The sequence below is a fragment of the Euleptes europaea genome, chromosome 1 (genome assembly GCF_029931775.1).
Source record: "Euleptes europaea isolate rEulEur1 chromosome 1, rEulEur1.hap1, whole genome shotgun sequence".
In the NCBI taxonomy this organism is placed as follows: Eukaryota; Metazoa; Chordata; class Lepidosauria; order Squamata; family Sphaerodactylidae; genus Euleptes; species Euleptes europaea.
In genome coordinates, this window is record NC_079312.1 from 66,726,183 (window position 1) to 66,753,635 (window position 27,453).

At 41.7% G+C, this 27,453-nt stretch overlaps 1 protein-coding gene across 1 annotated transcript in view; it reads right to left on the bottom strand.

Annotated features, from left to right (window-relative positions):
• Nucleotides 1-1,555: 1,555 nt before the first annotated feature.
• The window catches only part of PPARG (peroxisome proliferator activated receptor gamma), a 36,144-nt gene continuing 10,246 nt past the window's right edge, over nt 1,556-27,453 (bottom strand). Inside the window, exons 4-6 of the mRNA XM_056852261.1 lie at nt 25,676-25,875; nt 16,941-17,391; nt 1,556-1,915 (exon numbers count right to left, since the gene is read on the bottom strand). Of these exons, the coding sequence (XP_056708239.1) occupies nt 1,668-1,915; nt 16,941-17,391; nt 25,676-25,875 (899 nt within the window). The 3' untranslated portion in view covers nt 1,556-1,667. The remainder of the gene's footprint in view (nt 1,916-16,940; nt 17,392-25,675; nt 25,876-27,453) is intronic.

Consider the following 27,453-nt stretch of genomic DNA (forward strand, 5'->3'; position numbering starts at 1 on the left):
TGTAATCAAAAACCCAAGATGGAATGAAATATCTTACATTGATTTCAAGGGACCATCATTCCACTCTAGGACATGTCATTCCAGACCCAGAACACTTCTGCTACTCCCAGTGGCTGTCATTCCACTCTCAGGGCTGTAATTTCAGCTCAGAACACTACTCCCATGGGCCATTACTCCACTCTGACAGCTGTTATTCCTATCCCAGAGCACTTCTGCTACTCCCAAGGGCTATCACTCTACTCTGGGGGCTGTCATTCCAGTCCCGGAATACCTCTGCTACTCCCAGGGGCCATCATTCCATTCTGGGAGCTTTCATTCCAGGCCCAGAACATATCTGCTACTACTAGGAACTGACATTCCATTCCCAGAACGCTCTGTCTATTCCCAGGGGCCATCACTCTACTCTGGGGGCTTTCATTCTAGGCCTAGAACATATTTGCTACTCCCAAGGCCCGTCATTTCATTCTGGGGGCTGTCATTACACTCTGCGGGCCATCATCCGAGTCCAAGAGCAGTCTATCTGGGCTAGGGTTGCCAACCTCCAGGGAGTTGCTGGAGATCTCCTGCTATTACATTGGATCTCCAGCCGATAGAGATCAGTTCACCTGGAGAAAATGGCCGCTTTGGCAATTGGATTCTATGGCATTGAAGTCCCTCCCCTCCCCAACCCCGCCCTCCTCAAGCTCCACCCCAAAAACCTCCAGGCGGTGGTGAAGAGGGACCTGGCACCCCTAATTTGGGCCCAGGGACCTTCATCCATAATCCAGTCTGCATTTTCATTGCAACTTGTTTGTGCTGTAATGTATTTCAATGGAGCCCATGCAATTCAATTGGCATTCCTGGCTCCCATTACATCTAACTGGCCTTCAAGCCATTCCTATTGTTCCCAATGGGCAATCCTGTCCCTCATTTTAGTGCATTCCGCAGCAAATTATCTGAAGAGTGCAGGAGCAAATACTGTGTGCAGACAATAGGGGAAAGCTGGGGAGAGGGGAGGGAAGAGGGAGGGGTAGAGGGGAGCTGGGAAGGAGGTGACTCCTTCCCCACCTTCAGCTGATTCTTCTATTCTCTCTCCTTCACTTGCAAGAAGCCGCCACTATGAGTGGGTGCTCCAGCTGCTCTCATTGGTTTGCAAGTGATCACCCAAGCCTACCAGTGATGCTGGCTGAGACACACACACACATCTGACACACACACGCACACACAAAACATATATAATTTGACTCTTCTGGGAAGGTGCAGTGACCCATACTTGTTATTTGCACATCATTATGTAACTGCAAAAAGTACTCATAATGCTTTGTATAGAAAATAATACCATTTAGTGAAGCTGTAAATTTAACTGCACAGCTAACCAACTTGATATTTTTAATCAGATTGATCAAGCAATTTTGGTTTATAAAATAAGACAGTTTTTTTAAAAAAAGTAATCTTGAAAATATTGCCAAAATTTGATATATAGACATTTTAATATTAAAAGTAAATTGTAAATGTGTCTTTATAAACGATATGCATAAAATAGATCTATAATAGTAATGCTCTCTCTTTCTCTCTCAAAATGTTTTTTTTCACAGTAATTTTGTAGGTATGTAATATTTCCCTCTTCAAAGAAATAGTGCAATTTGAAGAATGTACATCATGTCAATGAATTAGAAATTCTATGGCCCTTAATACAAGTCCTTGTAAATTTCTTGTAGAAGTGGATGAAGACTCATATCTGTCTCCGTTTTCTTTATGATTTGCAACAGCTGCACATGCTCTGTTACAATCTGTCTGAGATCTGTCATTTTCTGCAGCAGTTTTGCAAATAGCTGTGAGGATTCAGGATGATTCAGTTTTAGCTGGAGTTCTAAAGATTGCAGCAAATTGTCTTGTATGTCTTCAATGGGCTTCACATTCAGTAATCCAGGGCGATCTAGGCATGAACAAAGCAAATATTTATTTAGACTGAACTTCAGTTTTACTCATATTTTAAGAGATTTCTGAAATATTTCCAGCCTGATACTAAGCACAGTTCATCGAAGGACTGCAAGTTAAATGCTACACTGATCTTCTGCAGGTTTTGGTGCACATTAAAAAAACTGCTCATTCAATGAACCAAGAAGTTGAAAAATCTTTGATTCTAATTTTTTGGAGGGAGTTAGTGGACAATTTTCAACTCTCAAATTTGTGGATTACCTGAAACAGTTCTGAAGGTAAGCTTCCACTAAGGTAACCAGGCTTGAGATGAGAAATCCCTGCACAAAACTGATAAGCCTAAGAAGATGGACTCATCAGGGCCAGACACTTTCTTCAGACAAGTTCCTGCATGGCTTGCTTGGGGCTGTATGATTATGAAGAGGGATAGTTCACTTGGCCATGACACCCTTATGAAACTTATGAAGACTGTTTGTAGTCTGGCAACAATACACATTGTCAATAGGAGCACTGAAAAAGCACCATAAGTATTTTGAATCTAAGCAAGAATAAAACTAGAACTGGGATTTTATTTTGTCTTTCACAACCCCAATTCAATCTAATTTAGTTCCCCCAATTACAATTCACATAACACAGTTTTAACAAAAGTAGATCGGGTCTTACAAATGGACTGTGGCTCTGATGACGATGGCATGGTGTGGATCAATGCCATTGTCCTACCATTACTTGGTAATATTGCGGTGACATGATATGTTACTTGGTCCAGAAATTGATAGAAAACAGGAATTTATTTTATGATGACTCAGGCCACCTTTCTAACTACTGCTGTATTGTTTGCTCTGACGGGTAGAGCTCTCCAGCCACCAGCTCTCTGAGATTCTTTCCCACCAAAGCTATCTGATATTCTTTTCACTGAATAGTCTTTTAACTGGTGATATCAGAGAAAGAACCTGGAATTTTCTTCATGCAAAGCACATACTTCACCACTGAGCCATGGCCTCTCCCTGTGAAGACGTGGGAGGAATAGAACAAGGACAGGAACAAGGCTCATCTACATATTATCCAAAATGCAGTCTGGCTAGCACAGAATCATCTATGCCGGCAGCACCCTGACATGTGATAGTTGTTGTAGAATAAGACCGCAACAGCCATGCAAGCACAGACCAGTTTGCTGCTCACGGAATGCTATGTTAGAACATTAACACACATCATGCTATTTGCTGAACAGCTGTACATGTCTGTGGGGTTGATTTTGTCACTTATGGTGAAACCAGGGCAAGATCGTTGGATATTGGGCTATTGTAATAATTCACCTTATGGATTTTCCTGACATGATTTGGCAGGAACACCTAGGATGTTAATTTTAGAGGATAGCAGTGTTGGTCTGCAGTAGAACAGCTAGATGTGAGTCCAGTAGCATCTTAGAGATCAACAGGATTTTCTGGCTAAAAGCTTTAGGCAGGACGTTAATGGTGATTGTGTGTGTAAAGTGTCTTCAAGTCATAGCCGACTTATGGTGACCCCTTTTGGGGTTTTCATGGCAAGAGACTTACAGAGGTGGATTGCCACAATAAAACAATTTCCAACCATGTAGGGATCCAGTCTTAGCTGGGTCATATTCCAGCATTTTAAGTTTAAACAGCTTGGTTTTATACTATTAGAAAGATTATTTTAGAGAAAAAATATATCTTTGTAGATAGTTCATACAATGTACTGTGCAAAATATAACGGTCTTCAATTAAAATGTAACTTTTCAAAGACTTACATGTATGCACAAGAAAGACTGATGGACTGTGGATTAATAAAGGATTGATGTTGTGCTGACACAGCTGGATCAGGGATCGAATCCTACTATTTCCTTTGTGGGGCAATGACAGCATCCTTCTCTTCCTCCATTTATATTTTTCAATCACCATATAGCTACTACATTGTATTTTGTTAGTCATCATTTGCTCAAGTTTTTTAGACAGGTGGTGTAAAACTTTTAACTCTCCTTTAAGACAGTCATTTTTAAGCTATTTCCTTGGCACAGATTTATTTTCATTTATTCACTATGTTTATTGCCCACTTTTCTAGTGAGATTCAAGGTGGATTACAAAATATATTTTAAAAATTAGTTAAATAGTCCCAAACTACTTCTAAAACACGAATCCTTGTTTCATGCTGAATTTAAAAGAAATGCTACGACATTCTACAAGCACGTGAGTTGAAGACCTGACCAAATGTTGTTACTAATTGTGCAACATGTTCACGTTCGACAACAATTGCCAATTGCTGCCTCTCTTGCTAATATATAACCAGTTACACTTGCTTGGGCACAGGGAAAGGCATCTAGATAACAAGAACCCAACATGTGCACACTGCAAAGCAGAAGTTAATAAATCAGATTATTGCTAGGTCATTAAACTAAATTGACAGGCTGAGTGTGGTCTGTTTAGGGCTACTTGAACCAACCCCAGTTGTTTTGGATGAAGGTAAAGTTGTTTTGGATGAAAGAAGGTATCAGGTATAGAAAGTGAAATATATCTCTGTACACAACCTGGCAGAGATTAATACAAGGGCTTTCCAGGGTCAATAGCCTGAGGCTTAACTCCGGGACACTGAGGGACAAATGAAGCAAATGCCACCCTCTTCTCACAATGTCTAGTTCCCCCGCATCAGGGATCAGAATTTGAGATCAGGAGGTATTGGTAGTTATGCTAGAACATTGAAATGGAACCAAACATCTAATCATCACAAGACTTGGGGTATTGGGCCTTAATAAATAGAGATTATAAGGAATGGAATTCTAGAGCTTATTGAAAGGCTAAAACATAAAATGAATTGCTAAATTAAAAATAAATGTCACCAAACTGGACATCACCCACTCAAAAGTTCTTAAGAAACTCAAATAAGAATTAGCTAGATTCAAATCCAGTAGCACCTTAGAGACCAACACTGTTTCTGGGGTTTTGAGAGTCAAAGCCACCCTTCGTCAGATAGCACCTCTCAAAAGGTCATTCTCCCAAAACCTTGTTGGTCTCTACAGTGCTGCTGGACTTGAATCTAGATGTTCTACTGCAGACCACCAAGGTTAACCTCTGAAAATAAGAATTAATTACTCTTCTAACAAAAAGATGTGATGTTACACTAAAACATGCTTGCCTATTGGTAGATTGCCAGGATTGCATCCATTTAAAAAACTGAGGTATGGAGGAATCAGGACATTACCAGTCAGGTAACTTCTGTCTCAGATAAAATGGTGGAAAATATATAGGCCTTGCAGAAGACGACTCAAGATTTCTTCTGCAAAGGTAAGTCCTTTACCAACATTTTAGGTTTCGTTAAGAGTTATCAACAAGCTTGCTTGTAGAGATGATACAGTACACATTGGGTGGGATCCTGTGAAAAATTTCCATTGTCATGAGAGCTGTTGCACAAGCAGAAACACAACAAAAAGACCATGGTAGCTACACACACTAAACTAAACATATTTAGGGTTGCCAGGTCCTTCTTCGCCACTGGCGGGAGATTTTTGGGGCAGAGCCTGAGGAGGGCGGGGTTTGGGGAGGGGAGGGACTTCAATGCCATAGAGTCCAATTGCCAAAGCAGTCATTTTCTCCAGCTGAACTGAACTCTATCGACTGGAGATCAGTTGTAATAGCGGGAGATATCCATCTACTACCTGGAGGTTGACAACCCTAAACATATTGTATCCCCGCTCATGTTTCTGCTTGTGCAAGATGTTGTCCAACCAATTTTTGGGCACTAGGAAGGAAAGGGAGGAAAGTGTGCATTATTATATACTTCCAAAATCTTTTGACCAAATCTCTCATCAAAGTAAATTTACACAGCATAATAGGGCAAGTTTCTTATGGATCAGCAATAGGCTAAAGAATAGAGGTTTCACGTAAGGAAGTATGCACATTAGTGCTAAGAATCCTAAACACATATATACTGATGGGACCTGAACAGGCTGCTGACTATCCAGAAATAATAGATTGAGGTCCAAGTGGATAGGTCAGACAGAATTTCTATGCTGTGTGCAGCAGCAGTAGAAACAAAAGCAAAAAATCATGCTAGTGATTTAGTAAAGCAACCGAATTATCAAATGGCTTCTATAGCAAAGCCTCATATAAACCTATGGTGTAAGCCCATCTAAAAAAATAATATTGTAGAACTAGAAATAGCTTTACGACAAATGAAAGGAAATACTTCTTTACTCCATGAGTAATTAAACTGTGAAATTCACTGCCAGTGGAGGCTGTGATGGTCATGAGCATAGATAGCTTTGAAAAGGATCAGATTGATTCATGGCTACTAACTATAGTGATGGAAGGAAATCTCCATCTACAGAGGCTTCAAACCTGTGAGTACCAGTGGGAGGCAGCAACAGGGTAGGACTATGCCCTGTTTGTTTAGCCCCCCAGGTAGGGTTGCCAGGTCCCTCTTCACCACCGGTGGGAGGTTTTTGGGGCGGAGCCTGAGGAGGGTGGGATTTGGGGAGGGGAGGGATTTCAATGCCATAGAGTTAGGGTTGCCAGGTGCCCGCTGGTGGCGGGCAAACCCCTGGCAATTGCCCCCTCTGCCCACCGACCACCTGAGGGTCGGCGGGCAAGCGTGCACACGCACGTGCATACCGCGCGCGGCACTTCCTGTTTAGAACCGGAAGTTCCGCCTTGCGAGGGGCCTTATAACTCTTAGTTTGAGTTGTTAAAGGGCCGCTTTACCACTCAAACAAAGAGGTAAAGGCCCTTTGCGAGGTGGCACTTCCGGTTCTAAACCAGAAGTGCCGCACGTGCACGCTTAACTGTGAAAGCCTCCCGCTGGAGGAAAAGAAGGACCTGGCAACCCTACATAGAGTCCAATTGCCAAAGTGGCCATTTTCTCCAGGTGAACCAATCTCTATCGGCTGGAGATCAGTTGTAATGGCAGGACATCTCCAGCTAGTACCTGGAGGTTGGCAACCCTACCCCTAGGGCAACTGGTTGGCCACTGTATGAAACAGTATGCTGGACTAGATGGACCACTGGTCTGATTCAGCAGGTTCCTCTTATGTTCTTATATAGAAAACAGCAACCAAAATGGCTGGGACCATTCCCTGAAAAGGAAACGCTTTCAGGTTTTAATTTTTTTTAAAAAAGAATGATACACAATCAAAATGTATAAAATTATGAGTGGTGGAGAGTGCTTCATAAAAGCTTGCTACAGCTAGGGTTGCTAACTTGGTAAATTCCTGGAGATCTGGGGGTGGAAACTGAGGAGGGTGTGGCTTGGGGAGGGAAAAGACCTCAGTGGGGTATAATGCTACAGAGTCCACCCTCCGAATTATGTACAAGTTTTAACAATAAAGTGCTAAGGGTGGCCGTCTGGTCGCTAAAACAATTTTGATGGATAGTAATTCTCAACAGTCCCCCCCTTTTCTTATGTTCTTAAAGTTAACTGACCTTTCTGTTAATCATTCATTTATGAATATTCCTAAGGATGACTTTATGTTCCAGGTACACATGCACAATTACTATGCATTTCTTATCTCTAAGCAATTGCTACTGAAAGTCATCATGAATAAGCCTTTGGCTGAGAAGGACTCTTATCACACTGGTATGACTCAGGCATGACTCAGCATTTGTGTAATGAATTTCAGTAAGCACAGCACAAATCAGAGGTTTAAAACATATTTGATTACTCTAAAAAGATTACAGAGACAACCATTTGTTAAAATGTTCTTAATAGGCAAGGACTGGTACTTTTAAAAAACAAACTTGAAAATAAGTTTCGTTTGTAAGTAACCACTTAACAAATTGTAACACAATACAACTTAAGGTTCAAGAAGCATATATTGAGAAGAAAGACCAGTACAAGAATGTATTCTAAATGTAATTCTGATTGAAAACCCTGATCTGAAAGTGCCTTTCATTTCAGTGTCCATTAAGTCCACAGATTACTGAAATGGTTATTTAGCAGTTGTCATTCAGTAACATGCATATGTGCAACTTTACTGGAGCCTAGCCCCCACCCTGTAATTCGTACCTTCCAGCCTTAGGGTTGCCAACTCCAGTTTGGGAAATTCTTGGACATTTGGGGGTGGTACCTAGGGAGGGTGGAATTGTGGGAGAGCAGGGAAATCAGCAGGGGTATGATGCCATAGAGACTGGGCCACAAACCTGGTAATTGATCTCTGCATTTTGGAGATCAACTTTAATTCCAGGAGAATGACAGGCCCCAACTGGAGATAAGCGACCCTATGACCAGAGTAGACGTGTGCAATGTAATTTATGTGGGGTTGCCCTTGGAAAGTAGCAGTGCCATCCTAATCAGAATTACACTGTACTAAGTCCATTGTATTCAGTGCCCTTAGAAGTGTATAACTCTGCTTAGGATGGCAATGTACAGCTGGAACAGAATGCTGCTGCCTGTCTGTTGAGAAGAATAGGCAGGTAAGATAGGGTTGGCAGGTCCCTCTTCGCAACCGGTGGGAGGTTTTGGGGGTGGTGCCTGAGGAGGGTGGGGTTTGGGGAGGGGAGGGACTTCAATGCCATAGAGTCCAGTTGCCAAAGCGGCCATTTTCTCCAGGTGAACTGATCTCTATTGGCTGGAGATCAGTTGTAATAGCAGGAGATCTCCAGCTAGTACCTGGATGTTGGCAACCTTAAGGTGAGAACATATTACATCTGCACTGGTTTTTAAGAAGAGGTTAGATGGCCATCTGTCAGCAATGCTGATTCTGTGACCTTAGGCAGATGATGAGAGGGAGGGCATCTTGACCATCTTCTGGTCACTTGGTGTGGGGGGGAGGTAGTTGTGAATTTCCTGCATTGTGCAGGGGGTTGGACTTGATGACCCTGGTGGTCCCTTCCAACTCTATGATTCTGTGATTCTATGGTTACTGGGCTGCTACCAGGCTCATTACCAGGCCTAGTTCAATATGCTACAATGCATCGTTCACCTTAACTCACATCTTGATGTTATTACGCTGTGTGTTTCCTTGGTACTGCCAACATCATGGCTGCCAAAGGCAGTGCTGGGGTACTACACCGTACGATAACATCAGGTCATGGGTTACTTGTTTCGTATTACTGAGCAAGAGAGGGAGAGAACTGTTTACATGTATTTGCACTTTTAAATCAAATACATGGCCACATTCCAAATGCATGAGCTTTGGCTCTGGATTCAAATGGCTCAATCTGGCCTTTGCATACTTTGCCACACTAGATTCCCAAACCCACACTTTCACAGTAATTTCAAAAATAGAACAGAATTATAATGGAGTGGAAATGGGTAGTAAATACTGCAGGGGCTGCCTTCAAACTTTCCCATGGTGATTCCAACCATTTAGAGAACCAGTTATCCAAAAGTTTCAGCCTCATGCTGAATGGTGCCACATCTTTCTTTTTTTGTAATGGGCACAGTACATAGATAGTGCCATTTTGGCTGGCCCTAATAAAAAGGTATTAGATTGATTTTGGTTTTTGTTCTGGATCTTGTGTGGGTAGGGTTGCCAGGCCCCTCTTCACCACTGGCGGGAGGTTTTTGGAGCGGAGCCTGAGGAGGGCGGGATTTGAAGAGGGGAGGGACTTTGATGCCATAGAGTCCAATTGCCAAAGCGGCCATTTCTTCCAGGGGAGGGAACTGATCTCTATCGGCTGGAGATCAGTTGTAATAGCAGGAGACCTCCAGCTACTACCTGGAGGTTGGCAACCCTATGTGTGGGCCAATATGGCTGTTTTCCACAGCACATACATGTGGCTATCTATGTGATTACAGTCATCATAGGAGGTGTTTTTAAAAAATGTGCTGGCATCAGTCTTACCCTGTGCAAAGTTACAATTCACAAGTGAAAGGAAGGTTCACTACAGCCCTGTACTTCCTTTCCCAGGCCTTGGAATTTGCAGAAGAATATGCATCAGGACATCATAGGAAACAGGAGATCTGTACTTGCTTCCGGTCCAGTTTACACTAATTAGATTACTTAAAATCCAGATTGTGCTCCATGTTTACAAGCTTGAGTTTTTGACAACATTCTTAGGCCAACAATGATCACTTGGTTAGAACAGAAACAACAACCCCCCCCCCAAATAGACAGCTGTCTGCTTAGAAACTCAGCAGTATTAAGCTCCAGATAATGGGAAGTATTATAAAGAGCCAATTGTACTGTTAACAGTGTTTGTTTCTACTCAATTTTTTAAAAGGTAGCAAATACCCCTCCCAAAACAGATAATCTGAAGTGAAAATCAGAGATTTCAGGTTGGAAAGCAAAGCACATATATATACTTGGATTTACTTTAATGGAAATCTGGCAGTTTATATCTGAGTGTTTCATGTTCTCTCAAACCACAATGAATATTCCCAAAGTAAAAGGTCAGAAGAGTCCAGTTTAGCTAAAGCTCTCTGAGTAGCTAAAATCTCTGTTAATCATTAATTTAAATAGAACATTTCTTGAAATAATTTTATATTTTCCTGTTCTCAGGTGATAGCAAACTAAAACATTAAACTCGACTCATGTCAAGAGAAACAACAACAACAAAAACTGGGAAAAATGACACAGTCATGTGCTTAATTAACAAATAATGGGAACAATTAACTGCTGTGCCTCATTTAAGTAAGCATTTATATTTAGATTTACAGCCTGTGGTTAATTAAAATTCTTCACTTGGTATTATTTTTAAAATACTTCACTCCATGTTATTTTTACAGAAGTATCATTTGTGTTCAACTGTTGTTTTTGTAGTGAAGAACTGAAATAGATAATCAGGCAAGACTGTTGGGAGCATAGAGAGAGAAACATGGTAGGAACTAGAAGCTAGGCCCAGGGAAGACACTGCTATTAATCTCACGTAGACCCTGGCTTCTAAGCCCCAAATGTCATGTGGGACAGAGTTCTGTGACATGAAGTCCAGTTTGTGTTATTTGGATCTAACATCAGCTCTGGCAAGCAATATGGATTGGGGCTACAGTGCTGCACTATTCCCTTTTGGAGTGCTTTAAAAAGCTGAAGCACAATATGGGAACCTGTCATTTCTCTAGAGGGGCTTCAAGCGGCCCTGTTCGTGCATATGTAATATTAAAGCAGGGAAATGGCATAGAAAAGTGCCCCCTTGCACAGCACCACAGCACTGATTCACACCTGGTCCCCATACAGAGACTTTTTTTGGACCAACTGATGCATTGAACTTCAGTCTCTTGGTTCTCAGATTTGTGCTGATCTTTCAGAAGAAAACCAAACACTGTTATGGGTTCCACTATGCAAGACTCATATCTGCAAACCACACCTGTTAGTCTATGTCGTACTCATATCTTATACAAGAAGCCATTAAAACAAAGGAATCAAGCTGACAACGGTTGTAGCTTTATCCCTTAGAGCAAGGGGCAGGGCAGTGATGAAATCTAGGAACATGCATTTTTGTAATTTTGTTCAGAACTTTTCACAGGTAAGATTCTTAGCTTTTGTTTGCTTTATGCTAATTTCTAAATTTCAACTTAGGGGCTATTAAAACACATGCAAATAATTGTGTGCATTGGTTGAACAGAGACCCTACATTATTACTACTCTTACGTGAGAGCTAGCATAGTCTGCACACCTGAAGAGCCAGTACAACAGATTTCTTTACCAGCTAGACTTGGTGAGGACATAGTACAAGCATTTCAACTGGAGAAGCAAAGGGTTTCAGATACAGTGAATACTGAATCCTCCTTTTTCTGATCTCAGACAGATCAAGGAACGGTGTGGAACAGAGAGGTTCAGGAGAGATTCTATCCACACTTCCGGTTCTGAGTATAAGTGTTGCTACATGGTAAGTGTAGCATGGAAAACCAGCCTTTTAAAAAGGAGTAAGCTTTTAAAAGGTTGCCATGGAAACTTTACATGGTGACAAAGAAATAACTACCATCACTAATTTTAAAATAATATTATTCTGCAATAAAATATTTCCTTCACTACTAGTCCGAATTCAGTTGAGCATTTTGTGTGTGAAATATTTACAATATTACTTTTAAATAAAGGGGAACTTATATTTATTTTGAAAAGCAGATAATATTTGGCTTGCTTGAGATTTGGATGGCTCAGCAGGAAATGCAGTTGTAAACCAACAGATGGTATTACTTTTCTGGGGGTCTTGAAGTTAATTCAGAGTTAAATACTGAATAATATAATATAGACATTTTGCCTTGGAAAAGGTGTTATATGGTGTTATATACTATCACCATCTTTTAAATGTCAAAATTTTCCAAAGAAATAAACTGACAGCGCAATCCTGAGTGAGGGGGTAGTTGGGTCGGGCCCAGCGACAGCGCAGCCACATCGCCTCTTGAGTGGCTTGCCGGTCCAAAAATACAGGTAGAAAATGGAATTGTTTAAAAACCTGTGAAACTCCTCCACAGAGTTTCATGGGGCTATGTCTGCCTTTTTGCTGGGGCAAGCTTGGGCCAGATAAAGGGGGTGTTCCCGGGGTGAAAGGGCTTTGGGAACTCACTAAAGTCAGCCCCTGCCCCTGGGAACGCACCCTTTGGCGCCGGCGCAAGCCCTTGCACTAGGGAAACGCTGCTGGCAAGCCTGCGGCAGCGCCCATAGCTCATGCTGCCGCACTTCTCCTTAAAAACTTCTCCTTAAGTGTCCCTGTGACGGTGTTAAGTGCCACTTTAGCCAGCTGGCTACCAAGAGCTTCCGTCTCCCCCCCTCAGGATTGCTCTGCCCATCCCAAATTTTTGTTGTGTTTGGTGTTCCCTCTCTAACACTTATTAGCTCTTTTCTCTGGTTGGGTGTTATGAGTATCGTTTAATGGTTTCAAACGTTTTTATATATTTGTATTTAAATGCTGCTTTTAATGTTTGAAATGTTTTAATTTTTGACATGTTTTAATATTTGCCACCTCGGGGATCCTGAGCGGGGGCCAAAAGGTGGCATAGAAATGTTTTAAATAAATTAATAATCTCATTTCAAGACAGATTTAAAAGTGTGTCAGCGTTCTAAGCTTACAAGCAGGGACCCACACAAAACTTGTGTGGAGGGAGTTTCCCATCCCACCTGCTTTTGCTTCCTTCCCTTTTCCCAGTTCTCCTTCAGTCTTCCCCCTCTTTCTTCCCCCACCTCTTCTCTGACAATCTTCCCTCCCCACTCTTTCTCTTCATCCCTTCTCTGTCAGTCTTCCCTCACACCCTCTCTTTCTCTCCCACCCCTTCTCTGTCAATCTTCACCCCTCTTTCTCTCCCCTCCACTCCTCATTTCCAGCACCCCAAGCTGACCTCCTCCTCTGCCTAGGCCATAGCTTGGGCTGCTGGCAGACTTGGCTGTGCCACAGCTGCCCTCTCCAGCCCTGCCTTGACCTCCACTTGGGCTGCCCTTTTTGGGGTTGCCCTTGCTCTGGTAGCCATGATTGCAGGGCTCCTGGGTGCTGGAGTAGTGGCTGCAGGGCACCTGGGCACTGCTGCCCCAGTTGCACGGCCCTCACACACTGGTGCAGTAGAGGCAAGGTCTTGGCAAGCTGTGCCACCACTATGGAGAAGATGGGAGGAGTCGATCCGGAGGCTGACGTACGGTTGTCAGCTCCGCGTTGGAAAATACTTGGAGATTTTGAGGGTGAAGCTTGAGCAGAGTGGGGTTTGGAGAGGGGAGGGATTTCAATGCCATAGAGTCCAATTGACAAAGCGGCCATTTTCTCCAGGTAAACTGATCTCTATCAGATGGAGATCAGTTGTAATAGCAAGAGATCTCCAGCTACCACATGGAGGTTGGCAACCCTAGGCTGACAGCATCTGGTGAGTTATCTTTGTGTGCACAATGTTATTGTTTGGGGGGGATTTAAACTCCCCAATGTATTTCTTTTTAAGATTTCAGGTTTTTCTGCAAACCTGGGTGTCCCTCAGATTTGCAGAATTATCTGTTTTCTGTCAGTGTGGACCCAATCCACAGATTTAAGTATTCACAGATGTGCCCAAACTTGACTATTAGAATATAAAATATTCTCTCTCTCTTCCTGTCCCTTCATTATTCATACTGGGAATAATATATAAGGCCTTTCATTGGGCTGTGTTCTTTAGCTCCAAAACTAGTTTCCGATCCAGGTCAGATTCACTTACACAGAAACAGCACCTCTGATTGCAGTTTTTCAAAGGCTATTAACTAGGGTTGCCAAGTGCCCGGTGGAGGCGGGTAAAATCCCACCAATCCACCGGGCTGCCTGCCGGCCAGCTGATAGCTGTTGGGCACTGCGGGCACACGCGTGCAGGTGTCACTTTTGGGTACCATAGAGTTTAGCCTGAGATTGCTAGAGCGTCCACGTCACTTCCTGGTAAACCCGAAAGTGACATAGGTGCGTTGTGCGGGGGGCGCGTTGTGCCAGGCGCACGCACGCACTGTGCGCTACAGCCATAGCCCCAGACAGCTCCCGCCGGTGGAGCTACGGGGCCTGGCAAGCCTAGCTATTACCAGTAATATCTTTCTTTGGTTCTGAGCCCCCACCCCACGGCACACTCTTCTAATTCATTGTTGGCACAGCCGGTCCTTTTGATATGTAACCTCTAACTATGACCATCTTCAGCTGACACAGCCTCACATGTTTTTTTCTTTACCGGGTATGCAAACACTCCTGCATATACTATGTTAGAGATAGTTAGGAAAAATCTGTTATTGGTGCACATGTTCATGAAAAGAGTGTGCTACTGGATATAGTGTACTTTTCTTTTAATTCTTTCCAATGAATCTGTTGATGTTTCAATCAACCAATGGGGTGCTTCGTTATTTGGTAGCACTAACACCCTAAAGACCTAAGGATTACACTTAGAATCTTCAGCAGATTAAAGAAATTGTAGATGTTCCCTAAGATATAAACAGCTACCATTTTAAACTATACTTTTATAGGCATGGAGGGCTCCTACTCTGATGCCCCAAACCACAAAGCTTTAGGAGAACTGGGTATAATGTTTATATATAGCAATTGAATTAGCTTCAGAGGAGCTCAAGATTAACATAGAGGCTATGTAGTAATTCTCTGCTACACTGCTGTTATAATTAATGATGCAACTTTGCCAAATTAATATTGCTATTAGTTGATGAATCAGGCTCAAAATAATTAAAAGACTTTGGAGAGAGTTATACTCCTGGGAGCTTAAATCTAAAATTACAAAGACCTCACTGCTTTGTCCAACAACAACAACAAATAAAAATAAAAACAGGGTTGAACTTATACTGAATTTGGTTTGCAATCAAAGACTGAATACTTTTACTGTTCAGAATAGGAGAGTTAATAGTCTGTATCTCATCTGTCAGTTTTTAATTAATATGGCAAAACTCTCTCAATTGACCTATAACAGGGGTCTGCAAACTGCGGCTCCTGAGCCGCATCTGGCTCTTTGGCCCGTTAAGTGCGGCTCTCCGCTCTCACGCCCGCTCAAGCCGGCGCACCTGAGAGAGAGAGCGAGCGCAAGAGAGCAGGCGAGCGGGCGCGCTGTCTCTCCTCCCCCCTGCCGTGGAGAATGGCCAGGTCCCCCTTTCCCTTGCCCTCAATGGTTGGGAGGCCAACCATTCCCCTCTAGCCGCGCGATTGCTGGGTGGGCGGCTCGGCGGTTCCTGCCCCCTGCCTGCCTATCAGCTGTTGGGCGGGGCGGGCTTCCTTTGGTAGACCTGGCCTCCAGCTGAGTCCCATTGGGAGGCCATGTCTACCCACTGGCTTTCTTGGCAGTAGACCTGGACTCCGAGGAGGGGAAAAAGTCCCCCTTCAGAGGCCAGGTCCACCAATTGGCTTCTATGGGCCTCCGGAGGCCAGGTCTACTGCCAAGAAAGCCAATGGGTAGACCTGGCCTCCCAGTGGGACTCAGCCGGAGGCCAGGTCTACCAATAGGCTTTTATGATGGTAGGCCTCCAGACGAGGACTCCGGACGGGGAGGGGGAAATGGCAGGGACTTACAATTTAATTTTTATCAATAAATAAGATCACTATTAAGTATGATATCAAGTTTTATTCAGTGTACCTATAGTTTAATTAAGACTTAAAACTTTAATTAAAGTTTATTAAGTTAATAAACAGTGTACCTACCTATATAGTTTAAGTTTAAGAAATTTGGCTCTCAAAAGAAATCTCAATCGTTGTACTGTTAATATTTGGCTCTTTTGACTAATGAGTTTGCTGACCCCTGGCCTATACTCTAAATGTTCTTTTTTGTTGGATCACTCCAGATGTCACACTCACTTTTACTCAGTTAATTCAAAACCCTAAGAGACCAATTTGTTTGAAAATCCTATTCAAGTAAAGGCATTCTGAGGGCAGGTATTCTTGCTAAATGTGGCTTTAATTAGTAGAATGAAAACATGTCACTGAGCTACATTTTAAATGAACAAAAGTGCCAACTAGCAACTGAAGTACTTTTAAACTTGACATATGCCGATCATGGAAAGCACTGCATGAAAGAGAAAGAGAGACAGAGACAGACGGAGACAGAAAGAATGATGCAGTTCAGGATTGCAGGAGAGACTGTACTCCACAATGCATATGGTGTCAAGCAACTGCAGCTTATTCAGTGGGAATTCTTAGAACATGCCAAAGTACCTTCACTGTGAGAATTTCCTTAGATCTATAATGACTCTCAGTGAATCTCTAATATATGTTGTGATGGAATCTGCATAAATTCTCAGCAGTGTGGGCAGGATTGTCCTAAGAACTTCTACATAATATGGCTCATCCTTCCTTCCAACTGCCCTCATTGGCTGTGTTAACAAGCCAGGAGGTGCATCATTTGTACCTCAAGGTTAAGAAGGCTATTTTAGCTCTGTCAGCTCCTGCCTCCACCCAATATTAAACCACAGCCTTATTTTGGAATATGTAAAGTGAGTTGATTCTTAGAAGATAGAAGTTCCTCATCAAACATTATTACAGTGTTCACTGTAAAGGCAGATCTCTTCAATATTTGCAACCAAGACCCATCAACCACATATGGGAGCCTGATTTAGTTACCTGCCTAGAACTAAGTAAACAAGGTCATCAAGCATCTCAAAAATAAACAACAGGTTTGCTGAGTATGATTTGAGAGGACACAAGGTGTCCTGTCACACTTACCTCCACTGAGAATAATGACAGCTATAAATATTGCCAGATCACTGTCGTCTAGTTCCAGTGCATTGAATTTGACAGCAAACTCAAACTTGGGCTCCATAAAGTCACAAAAAGGTTTCCGCAGACTCTTTAGAAACTCCCGAGTCATGAATCCTTGTCCATTTGAAATGAGAACACCGTCTTTATTCATCATGGAGGCCAGGAGCGTATAGATGATTTCATGGACGCCATATTTCAGGAGAGTTACTTGGTCATTCAGGTCTAGGCTTACAAAGCCTGGAATGCTTTTGGCAAATTCTGTGATCTCCTGAACAGCCTCCACTGAGCGAAACTGACAGCGCTGGAAAATGCGAATGGCCACCTCTTTGTTCTGCTCCTGCATAGGGGTCAGATGTTTGCACTTGATCTGGTCTTCTCCCATCATTAAGGAATTCATATCATAAATGACGAATGGCTGAAAAGAAAAAATGCAATTGACATTTCATGTCTAATCTCTATAAAGCATCAGGTTGTGCTACTGAATCTAAGTACATTGGAACTTGAGAGGATAAGTCATAGTTGAATAAGGGAAAGATGTTTATAGGGCATGTGTATATACTGTACTATTGGATGGTGATGTTGGACATTTTGGAGGATTAGTAGCCTTACAGCAAAACCCTGAACAGACTTACACTGTTAAGTCTACTGAATTCAAATAAAGGGTGTAACTCTCCTTTCACTGCCCAGTAAGAGAGTGAGGAAAACTAACAGGCTTCAGCCTTTAAACTATTTCCATGACTACAATGTCTGACTACATCATTTGCAAGGACATTAGGCTTTTGGAGCCTTTACAAATTGCTCCAAGCTAACAAGCTGATGTTTTTGTTCCTGTAAATAGAGGCATAATTTTCCTTAAGATAACCATAATCAAAAGTAGCAGCAAACATGGAAAAATGGGGAACATTTTATCATTTCAGAACCATATTTCACCAACATACTATTTCAACAATCTGTTTTGTTCCTAGTCTTATGAAACAGCTTTTTTTAAAAAATTAAACATTCATAAATAGGGTTGCCAGGTCCTACTTTGCCACCGGTGGGAGGTTTTTGGGGCGAAGCCTGAGGAGGGTGAGTTTTGAGGAGGAGAGGGATTTCAATGCCATAGAGTCCAACTGCCAAAGCGCCCATTTTCTCCAGGTGACCTGATCTCTATCGGCTGGAGATCAGCTGTAATATCAGGAGCTCTCCAGCTAGTACCTGGAGGTTGGCAACCCTATTCATAAAGTTTGTTGCGAGAGCAGTGGCACACCTTTAAAGCTAAATTTAACTATTGTCAATAATCAAATGTTTAATATCTAGTGGTGTATTTTCTCTAGAAATGGCTTTATATTTCTATATAAAGCTACACACACATATTGTAAAGTTACAAAACTTAAAAAGGGTACACTGAAAGTAATATAATGCTAAACATACTAAATAGCAAGACAATCACTACTAAGCACACTCAACACTGTGGCCCTGTCTGATTTTGGGGGGGGGGGGAAATCTCCATTAATAATTTGAGAATTACTTCAAATAATCTTGTTTAAACATGTACGAATAAAACTCAATGCCATTCTCACAGATGAATGTGAAAAAATATTCTGTTTAAGGAAATGCCAACTGATAAGGAGGCCCGAGGAGGTCAGGAAGGCTCCCACTCTCCTAGCTTTCTGCAAACTATGCAAAACTGAACTATTCAAGAAGGCTTTTCTACGTGGGCAATAGGATAGCACTGTACAAAATGATTCACAAAGTTACCAGGAAAAATTATTAGGGATTATGGTCTATACTACTGTGTATAATTTGCTGTACATTGGTTCCTACTGCACAATTTTTCATAATTATATGTATCCTTTATTGCTTCAGTTCTGTTTTGTTTTTAAGATTTCTGGTTGGTTCTACAACCCAAATCCTATTTCATTGTTTACTGAAAGCCCCATCCTGTTGATTGTATTGACTCACTCTGTGTAAGCCTGCCTTGAGACCTAGTGAGAAAGGCAGACGACAAATAACACAAATAAATAAATAAATAAATAAAGATTTCTTTGGTTAGTTATTTATACCCTACTTTGCTCCCCAATGGGGGCCCAAAGTGGCTTACAACATCATTCTCCCTCCTTATGAATGCACTAAAGTGCCTTGTGCATGTTAGCTTCTTCACACCGGTAAAAAGCACATTATATTATTAATAAGAAATAAACCTGCATAAGCAGAATGCATCTTAATTCCATCAAATTAAGATAAATATGATTAAGGAACAGGAGGCATGGCTGCAATCTCCAAAGCACATTAACATGTCAGAGTATCTGTACTTAAAATCAAGGTGTTGCCTTAATATCTGCATAAGCATAATTATTCTTGTTTCTTCATCACAACATGGATTGCTCTTCCAGCCACTCTAGCAGTATATCATTAATGATATCAGTTCCTATTCACTGCTGTGTTATATAGAAAAGGACATAAGTTGTAGAATTAGAGCAATGTATGCAGACAAATAAGGCTCAGTCTACATATGCTCAAGCCAAGGAACATCGAGGGAGAAAACCATTTCATATAAGCGAAGAAAGTATGTGGCTAATATTTTGATCCCAGGACTTTCTGGGTCAGCAAAGAGACAGCTATGCTCAGGAAACCATCACAACTCTACTGCAATGTCATCAACAATAATTTAACAGAGGAAGACGCAGTCCAGTGCCAATTTGAGACATTAAAATAGTCTCAGTAACCTGCAGCTTATTTTGCCATTCCAGAAAAGTCTTGGTTACTTAGTAATCTTAGATTCCATGGACTACTTGAGTATTACCAATCATTTACATGTGACGCAGATGCGACCACAATTAAAACGAGGAACATAACTTTAAAATTGTGGCCATAGTAAACATTTTGATGTTTCTGAGCACAAAGTCCATTACAGTACAAATAACAATAAAAGTTTTACTCATTATTTACTGAAATGAGAGCATTTACTCTGACCGTAGTATTTAAACTTCTGCTTGAGAAGCCTGGGTAATTTTACAGAGGGGTGTCTCTTCATTATAGCTTTATGCTGGCAAGCTATAGCCTGCTGGCTGGTTCTGCAATGCTCAGAGGCAAACAATGTCACAAGAATACACCCTATATAATTTATATGGGCAGTGCACTGGCATGACATTCAAGCATCACAAAGCCATTTACAAGGTCCCAATTAACTAATTCAGTTTAGTTCGTTATACAATCACCTGCTGGCAGCATAGCCTATTCAGGTAGACACGAGAAGCACAAGAAGCTTCTGAACCTGCTGCAAAAATTACTGCGACTGCAGTGGCTGCAGCAGTCTGTCTTCTAGGCTACTCAGGGTACTTGGGCTGTCAGACTGCAGCTGCTGCCGACTGTGCATTCTGCAGTTGTGTCTAAAAAGGTGTGTGTGCGGGCGCCAGCTAAAGTTGCCAACCTCCAGGTACTAGCTGGAGATCTGCTATTACAACTGATCTCCAGCTGATAGAGATCAGTTCACCTGGAGGAAATGGCTGCTTCAGCAGTTGGATTCTATGGCATTGAAGACCAAATCCTGCCCTCCACAGGCTTCGCCCCAAAAACCTCCTGCCAGTGGCAAAGAGGGACTTGGCAACCCTAGCGCCAGCAAATAAATGTTGGGGATGGGTGAAAAGGAACATTTCACATTTAAAAACCATGCATTGTGATGCAACTTTTCTAACACAGGAATCTCCTATTTTCTTTTAACTCTGAATCAGTTTGCAGCAAACGGAGAGGCGAGACCCTTTGATTACTGCAAATCTAAACCCTAAAATGTGACAGCCCTCAAACTAAGGCAGGATTGCGGAAATGCTGATAAAGATTTCAGACTCTATGAATATTAAGACTCCTGTTTCAAAGACCAGCTAACACCAAATCTCAGCCTGTATGTTAAACTCCCTACGGAGGATCAGACTATATGTAACATGGTAGATCCATTATTAGATATTCCCATAGTTCCTTAAATATTAACAACCAACCACAAAGGGGGGGGGGGTCAATTTGGATTGGGGCTTCGGTACTGAAGCACCATTTCCTCAGTGGCCCCTCTGAGCTGATATTAGACCCAATAAGGAGAAACGTACAATATTAGTTGGAAAAGATTCTCATTGTGGCCATTGTCAGCTGCTTCCCATCCCACTCTAATTTCAGTTTCTTTAGAGGGCACTAGCTCATTAACTACATGGTCTGGATACCTTTATCTTCAACAGAAGCAGTGGCTTTTATCCTACCACTCTGCTTAGCAAAGCAGGAAGCCTTCCTCCAACCTAAGGAACCTTCTTCTATCTAATGGAAGTGGCTTTTCTACCAGAAGAAGGCTCCTCACACTGGAGGAAGGCTTCCAGCTTTGCTGGGCGGAGTGGTAGGATAGAAGCCAGTATTCTTAGGAATGAGATGAATGCATGGCATACTGCCTAGAGCCTATATTTGGCAATTAATATTGCAGCCAGAACTGTAAACTGGTGTCCAGGCAAGTAAGCCTAGCCAAAGCTGTATTTTAAAGTAATTTTGAAAATAATGCCAGCACTGCGTTTAAACAGGACAATGAAACACATGAGGAATTGCAAACTATATTTATACGAGATTATGTTGGACCCAAACCCAGCTGGCGTGTTTGCAATGGACAAAATTCTGCCAGTGAAAAGCCCTCTTAAATCCCACTGATTTCAATGGAAGAGTTTTGATACATTTAACTGGCCTATCAGTTTGATAACACTTAGCTTTACTCGAATGGTGCCCAATAAGAGTATGGTGTAATGCCTGTTTTTAATATTCAGATGTAATACAATATAAGAAGGGATGCCACTCATATTTATGAAGCCTGACTTCCAAGTCACGAACTTGAAATTTGAATTTTACTCTGTTGAGTCCTACCATGTTAAACAAATAGTACAATTGCGGTTGTCCAATGTACAATGGCGTAATAAAACATGTTTAGGGCCAATTCATTGCATAAATTAACATAACTAACTGTACAGAAGGAACGGAGAGAACAAGGAAGTTAGCTATATTCTATACTACACTAAATGTTTTATTGTGTTATAATGTGGATAGTAATAATATAATGTTTTATACTACTATATGGTTATACACAGCAATATATCCTACATACCTAAATGTTTTATATCTGCTGTAATTCTAATTTCTTTGTTCCCTTCCTTCTGAAGGAATCATACTATATTTGACTAGCTATTTGTATCAGTCTCTCATATCTCTTAGATTAAGTTCTGTATGGTTATATGTGTATATGCAGAGATTGTAGTTTTAGATTTGCTTTAATAAACACTGAACAAGCCTCTACCTGTTTTTAATATTTCCTCTAAACTTGCAACAGAATACGGCCTTCACGTTTTTCCTTTGTATGTATTCTCAGACTTGGGCATCACAGCATCTATCTAAAAACTACCTGAGGGATTAGCAACAAAGTTGTTGCTTATCAAATTTAGCATCAGTTTTTTTATATAAGAAGCACTATTTATGCAATTGTTGGATAGAAGTTAATGCTGGAGAGCACATAAGAAGGCAGGATAAATTATACCACAATTTTAAGGCCTTTTGATCCCTTCTCCTTCTCTTTGCACCTTGTTTTAACAAATACTAGGCCCTGTTCTGACACAATCTTTCAACCCAGTTCCTTAATGCAGGACATACTTTATGGATAACCCTGGGCACAGCCACTTCTAATGTGAATGAACATTCTGTCCACTGTAAGTTTTGGGGAACCTGCTTTAAGCCTTATGTGTCTCAGAACCGCATCTTGGCTCAAACACCAGAGTATAAAATACCCAAATACTGCATTAGGTATGAAGGGTGAACATATGTAAGAACTCATAGCTTTTCTGATCACAATATTCACAAGTGGTGGGGAAGTCCTCTTCTGGTCACCAGTTATGAGCATTCCATAAGGAAAAAAACCCCTGAAATTCATTCATGCATCTATCCTTCATGCCTGATATGACAGGTGCATAGGCCCAAAGGACACTGGGAAGGACAAAGGGAAAGAGGAGAATGAGAGGAACGGATGGAAGGAATGGAAGGAGTGGAGTTGGGGCCAGAGATGGAAAAGGGGGGGGGGAAGAGATGCACATTGCATGGGAAAAGCCCATAGGAGCAAAAGAGATGGAAAAGGTGCGGGGGAGAAATGCACATTGCATGGGAAAAGCCCATAGGAGCAAAAGAGATGGAAAGGGGGGGGGAATAGATGCACATTGCATGGGAAAAGCCCATAGGAGCAAAAGAGATGGAAAGGGGGGGGGGAAGAGATGCACATTGCATGGGAAAAGCCCATAGGAGCAAAAGAGATGGAAGGGGGGGGGAAAGATGCACATTGCATGGGAAAAGCCCATAGGAGCAAAAGAGATGGAAAGGGGGGGGGAGAGATGCATATTGCATGGGAAAAGCCCATAGGTGGACAGGAAGAGGTAGAAGAGGCAGAAGGGGACGGAAAAAAGGGGGGACTCGCCACAGACAGACGAGAGCATGGAAAGGACTGGGGACATGATCCCAGACACGACACAGGTGGCTGGGCAGCAGGGGGAGGGGCTGGCATGGGAGACGGGGCTGCTGTTGCGAGCGCAAGATGCATTCCGTGGCACTGGAAGTGGCGGGTCCCCTCGATCTGTCTGGACCTTGGGGACTCCCGGGAGAGTGGGCGGTGGGTCTTTAAACTGCTCAGCGCGGAGCAGTTTAAAGGGTCACCCCCGCCCCCTTGCCGGGTCTCCCAACGGCCAGCTGGGAGGAGGCCGCACTCCATAAGACGCACTTTTGAGGAGGAAAAACGTGCGTCTTATGGAGCGAAAAATATGGTATCAACTAAATGCATTAGAATGTTGCATTAAACTCCCTGGCTCCAATTCTGACAGTTAAGTCATCTTGCCAGCCTATCAAAAATCAAGGGACGAATTTTGAAGCCGTTGACAGTTTGAACTCCTTTTGAAATCATATGATGATCAGACCAGGGGAACTTTGACTAAATTGTATAAGATTTTGGGTAAAACTCAAGAACAAAAATCTTTGAAATATCAACAATTATGGCAACAAGATTGTAATATAGAGATCTTGGAAGATCAATGGGAACAGATATGGAATTCTCCATGGTTTAGATCTAAGGTTTTTCAGATTCGATTCCAGACTTTTAAGGTAGTTACTCGTTGGTATCTTACTCCATGTAGGCTCTCTAAGTTTAATCAGCAGTATAGTCCTCTGTTGAAAAAAATGTGGACAGCCTGGTATGTATTTACATTGCTGGTGGTCATGTGGTGTAATTAGGAATTTTTGGTCGGAGGTATTTGGACCTGTCGAAAAAATGATGAATTGTAAGATCCCAAATAACCCTGAGATTGCTTTACTCGGTTATTGGCCTAACTATAAATTGTCTACGTCAAAATTAGCGATGATTTTAACACTTCTATCAGCAGCCCAAATGGTTATTGCAGCTAAATGGAAGGATGTTAAACCACCTTCGATACAGAATTGGTTTGATAAAATATGGCATTTATTTGTAATGGGAAAAATCCAAGATGGTTTGGACTCCTTAAATAAGGATAGCCCTTCCAGTTTTGTAGAAAATTGGTTTCCGATAGTTCAATATTTGACTGACCTTGATAAACTTCCTTCAAATTTAATATATCATAACTTGTTGTATTTTTGAACAGGAAATGTAAGGTTGCGTATAGCTGACCGGTTGTTGTAAGGGCAGTATGTATTGAACTGTATTGTATGATATGTTATATCAATAAAAGTGACTCTGAACCCGTAAAAAAGAAAAAGAAAAAAAGAATGTTGCATTAAATATCGTATCAAGACCACACTCCTAGGGACAGGCAAGTATGATAATCCAAACAGGAGATATTTGTCATTTTGAAAAAAACCCTCAGAATAATTCAAATAACTTTTTTTTGGGGGGGGGATGCATGTTCCAATGTACTCAGGGAATTACCACTGCTTGTAGTGGCCTTCTCGTTAATTTTACTGTTGGAAGAAGTAGCATATGTATAAAGGGTACATGCCCTATTCTTTGAAGCCTATGGCAAAACTCGTATGCAGGACCTCTGTGTTCCCACTGGGATACACACAGAGTTCTAGATCATACGTGGATCCCTCCTTGAAAAGATTTTCCCAACTAAACCAACATTCTCACTTTTAACCTATAATAAAGTACAAATGTACCCTGATTCATAATTTCAGTCCTGCAGTCATTATTGGATTTTAGTATTAGCTCTGCAGAGATTGGCAGTAGAGCTGTCGCAAAACATGCAATACGTTTAAGAAAGGAAAGTCAGAATGACCGACTCTGTAAGAGTGGATCTTTATGGTCTCAACTTCTTAGCACTACTCTAAGGATGTTTGGAATGAATATTAGAGCCCTTTCTCTAACAGATAGTCTTGTTGGATAATGTGGGAGATAACCTATGGAAAAGGGGTGACCGAACAGGAAGAAACAGAGATTGAAGAGTACAGCAAGGTTACGCTGACCTTCACATTCTTGTACTGCATTCAAATATTTTATTAGGTTATTTCAAATAATGTTTACTTATCCTATCTAAAAACATTTCCTGTGTTTCAGCCCTGGCTTGAAATATGCAATCGCCAAGTGCAGGAGGTTGTTCTTAAAAAAGAGGAAGAAGAAGACAACAACAATACAGATTTGTCGGTATGGTAAATCATTTGCTTAAATAAGAGAATAGAAAGCAGAGAGAACTAACTGATATGTCTGTTGTCTTTCCCGTCAAGATTGCCCTCGCCTTGGCTTTGGTCAGAGGAAAGGACTTTATGTATGAATCATACAAAAGCTTGGCAAGGGTTCTCAGATCAGCAGACTCAGGGTTTAGTTGGTCGATGTCGCTTGAAATCTCTGCCAAGAGCTTCTCCTTTTCAGCTTGTGGCATTCTCCCAAACCTAATGGCTAAAGAAGGGGGAAAACAAACAAATGGTTACAGTAGTAATAAATGACATCTAATGTATATGCACACAGGTGTAATTATCTTTTTTCGTTATCTTCTACAGAGAGATGCACAGAATGCAGTTTTGATTGTGAAAGTCGATTAAGTAGAATGGAAACAAATGATAAGATAGGCAGGCAGCAGTGGGGACCATAAAATAGCTAATGAGAGAATCTGGGCTCCATGCTACTGGACTGTATCATACAAGATGGCTGATGATAATGAGGAGAGGAGATCAGAGGCAGTTTGCTCACTATGTTGGATGTGAGACCAAAGAAGTTCACTCTGAGTTAATGCCCATGTGGCAGCATTCCACACTTTTAGGCATGTGCTTTTGTACCAAATCAAAAATTGTAAGGCATACCAGAAAGAAGACATCTTGAAAAGGCAAGTACCTTTTCTCATAGCTTGATAGCAAGACTCTCACTGTTCACGTGGCACAGCTCCTACTGGCCCTATAATTAACCTCATTCTCTGTATACATGAATTGGGACAACACCGTTAACTGAAGTCATGTAGGCATCACACACATGCAAGGTGCAATTCTGTCCCAACTCTGAATAGCCATGATGGCACGCCCTGAGAATGGCATTGGGTCAGAGCTATATATCAGAATTCAACAGTCTAGTGTTTATGTAGATTTTCCAACTTCACTCTGTCCAAGGAGTTGTCATATAGAAGGCCACTGGCAGGTTCTAACAGCCACCAAGCGCCAAAGCTGTCAAATATTACTATGTAAATACCAATCAGTAAACAAATGTAAACCACTTGTAATCTCAGGAGGACACCATCTCAGTCTCTGAAACTAAAATGAAGATGGGGAAAGGAATGGGAAAAATTAGTTCACGTCAGTTTGGGAAAGTATCTTAAGAGACGTGAGACAGAACTGCTTTGAGATCCATTATAGCTGAACTATAGAATACAAACAATGTAAATAAATGAATGTAATTGATTCATGAAGTCTTTTCAGTGTCCACCATTAGCTATAAATCTTTCCAAGTGCGTAGAGGAGTATTTCTTTGAGTTCTCTTCAGTTCTTTTCTATTATGTGAACACTTGGCACACCTCTGTTGCTGGGTCAGAAATAGCATTTACTTCACACCTGGATGGATGTGCAACACAAGGAAGTCATTGAGCACCTCATCATTCACTTGGTTGACTTTGGCTTCACATCTACAGGGCAGACACTGATTTGCTTCCACATTTTAATTGCAGTTGCTCTTCATAGTGAAGCCTAAGGACAAAAAAGCCTACAGCTTTACTCCTCTTTCCCTTTTACAACCATTCTTCTATTATCTGGCTCTATTATTTGAACAGAAAGGGACTTAGCAACTCCACAGTGAACAGAAGTCTACTTTGTATCATCTAAATTTAGACTTCTCCCTGAAAATGCCTCCTGACTCCAATTTCTTCTAACCAAAACCTTTGAATAATTGCCTATGGCTATTTATTTTGGACTCTAGCCTGTAGGATCGGTTCCCCTCCCCCCTTTCTCGCAGAGACAGTACGTACATTTTGGTAATTGCTAGTAACATTTGCCA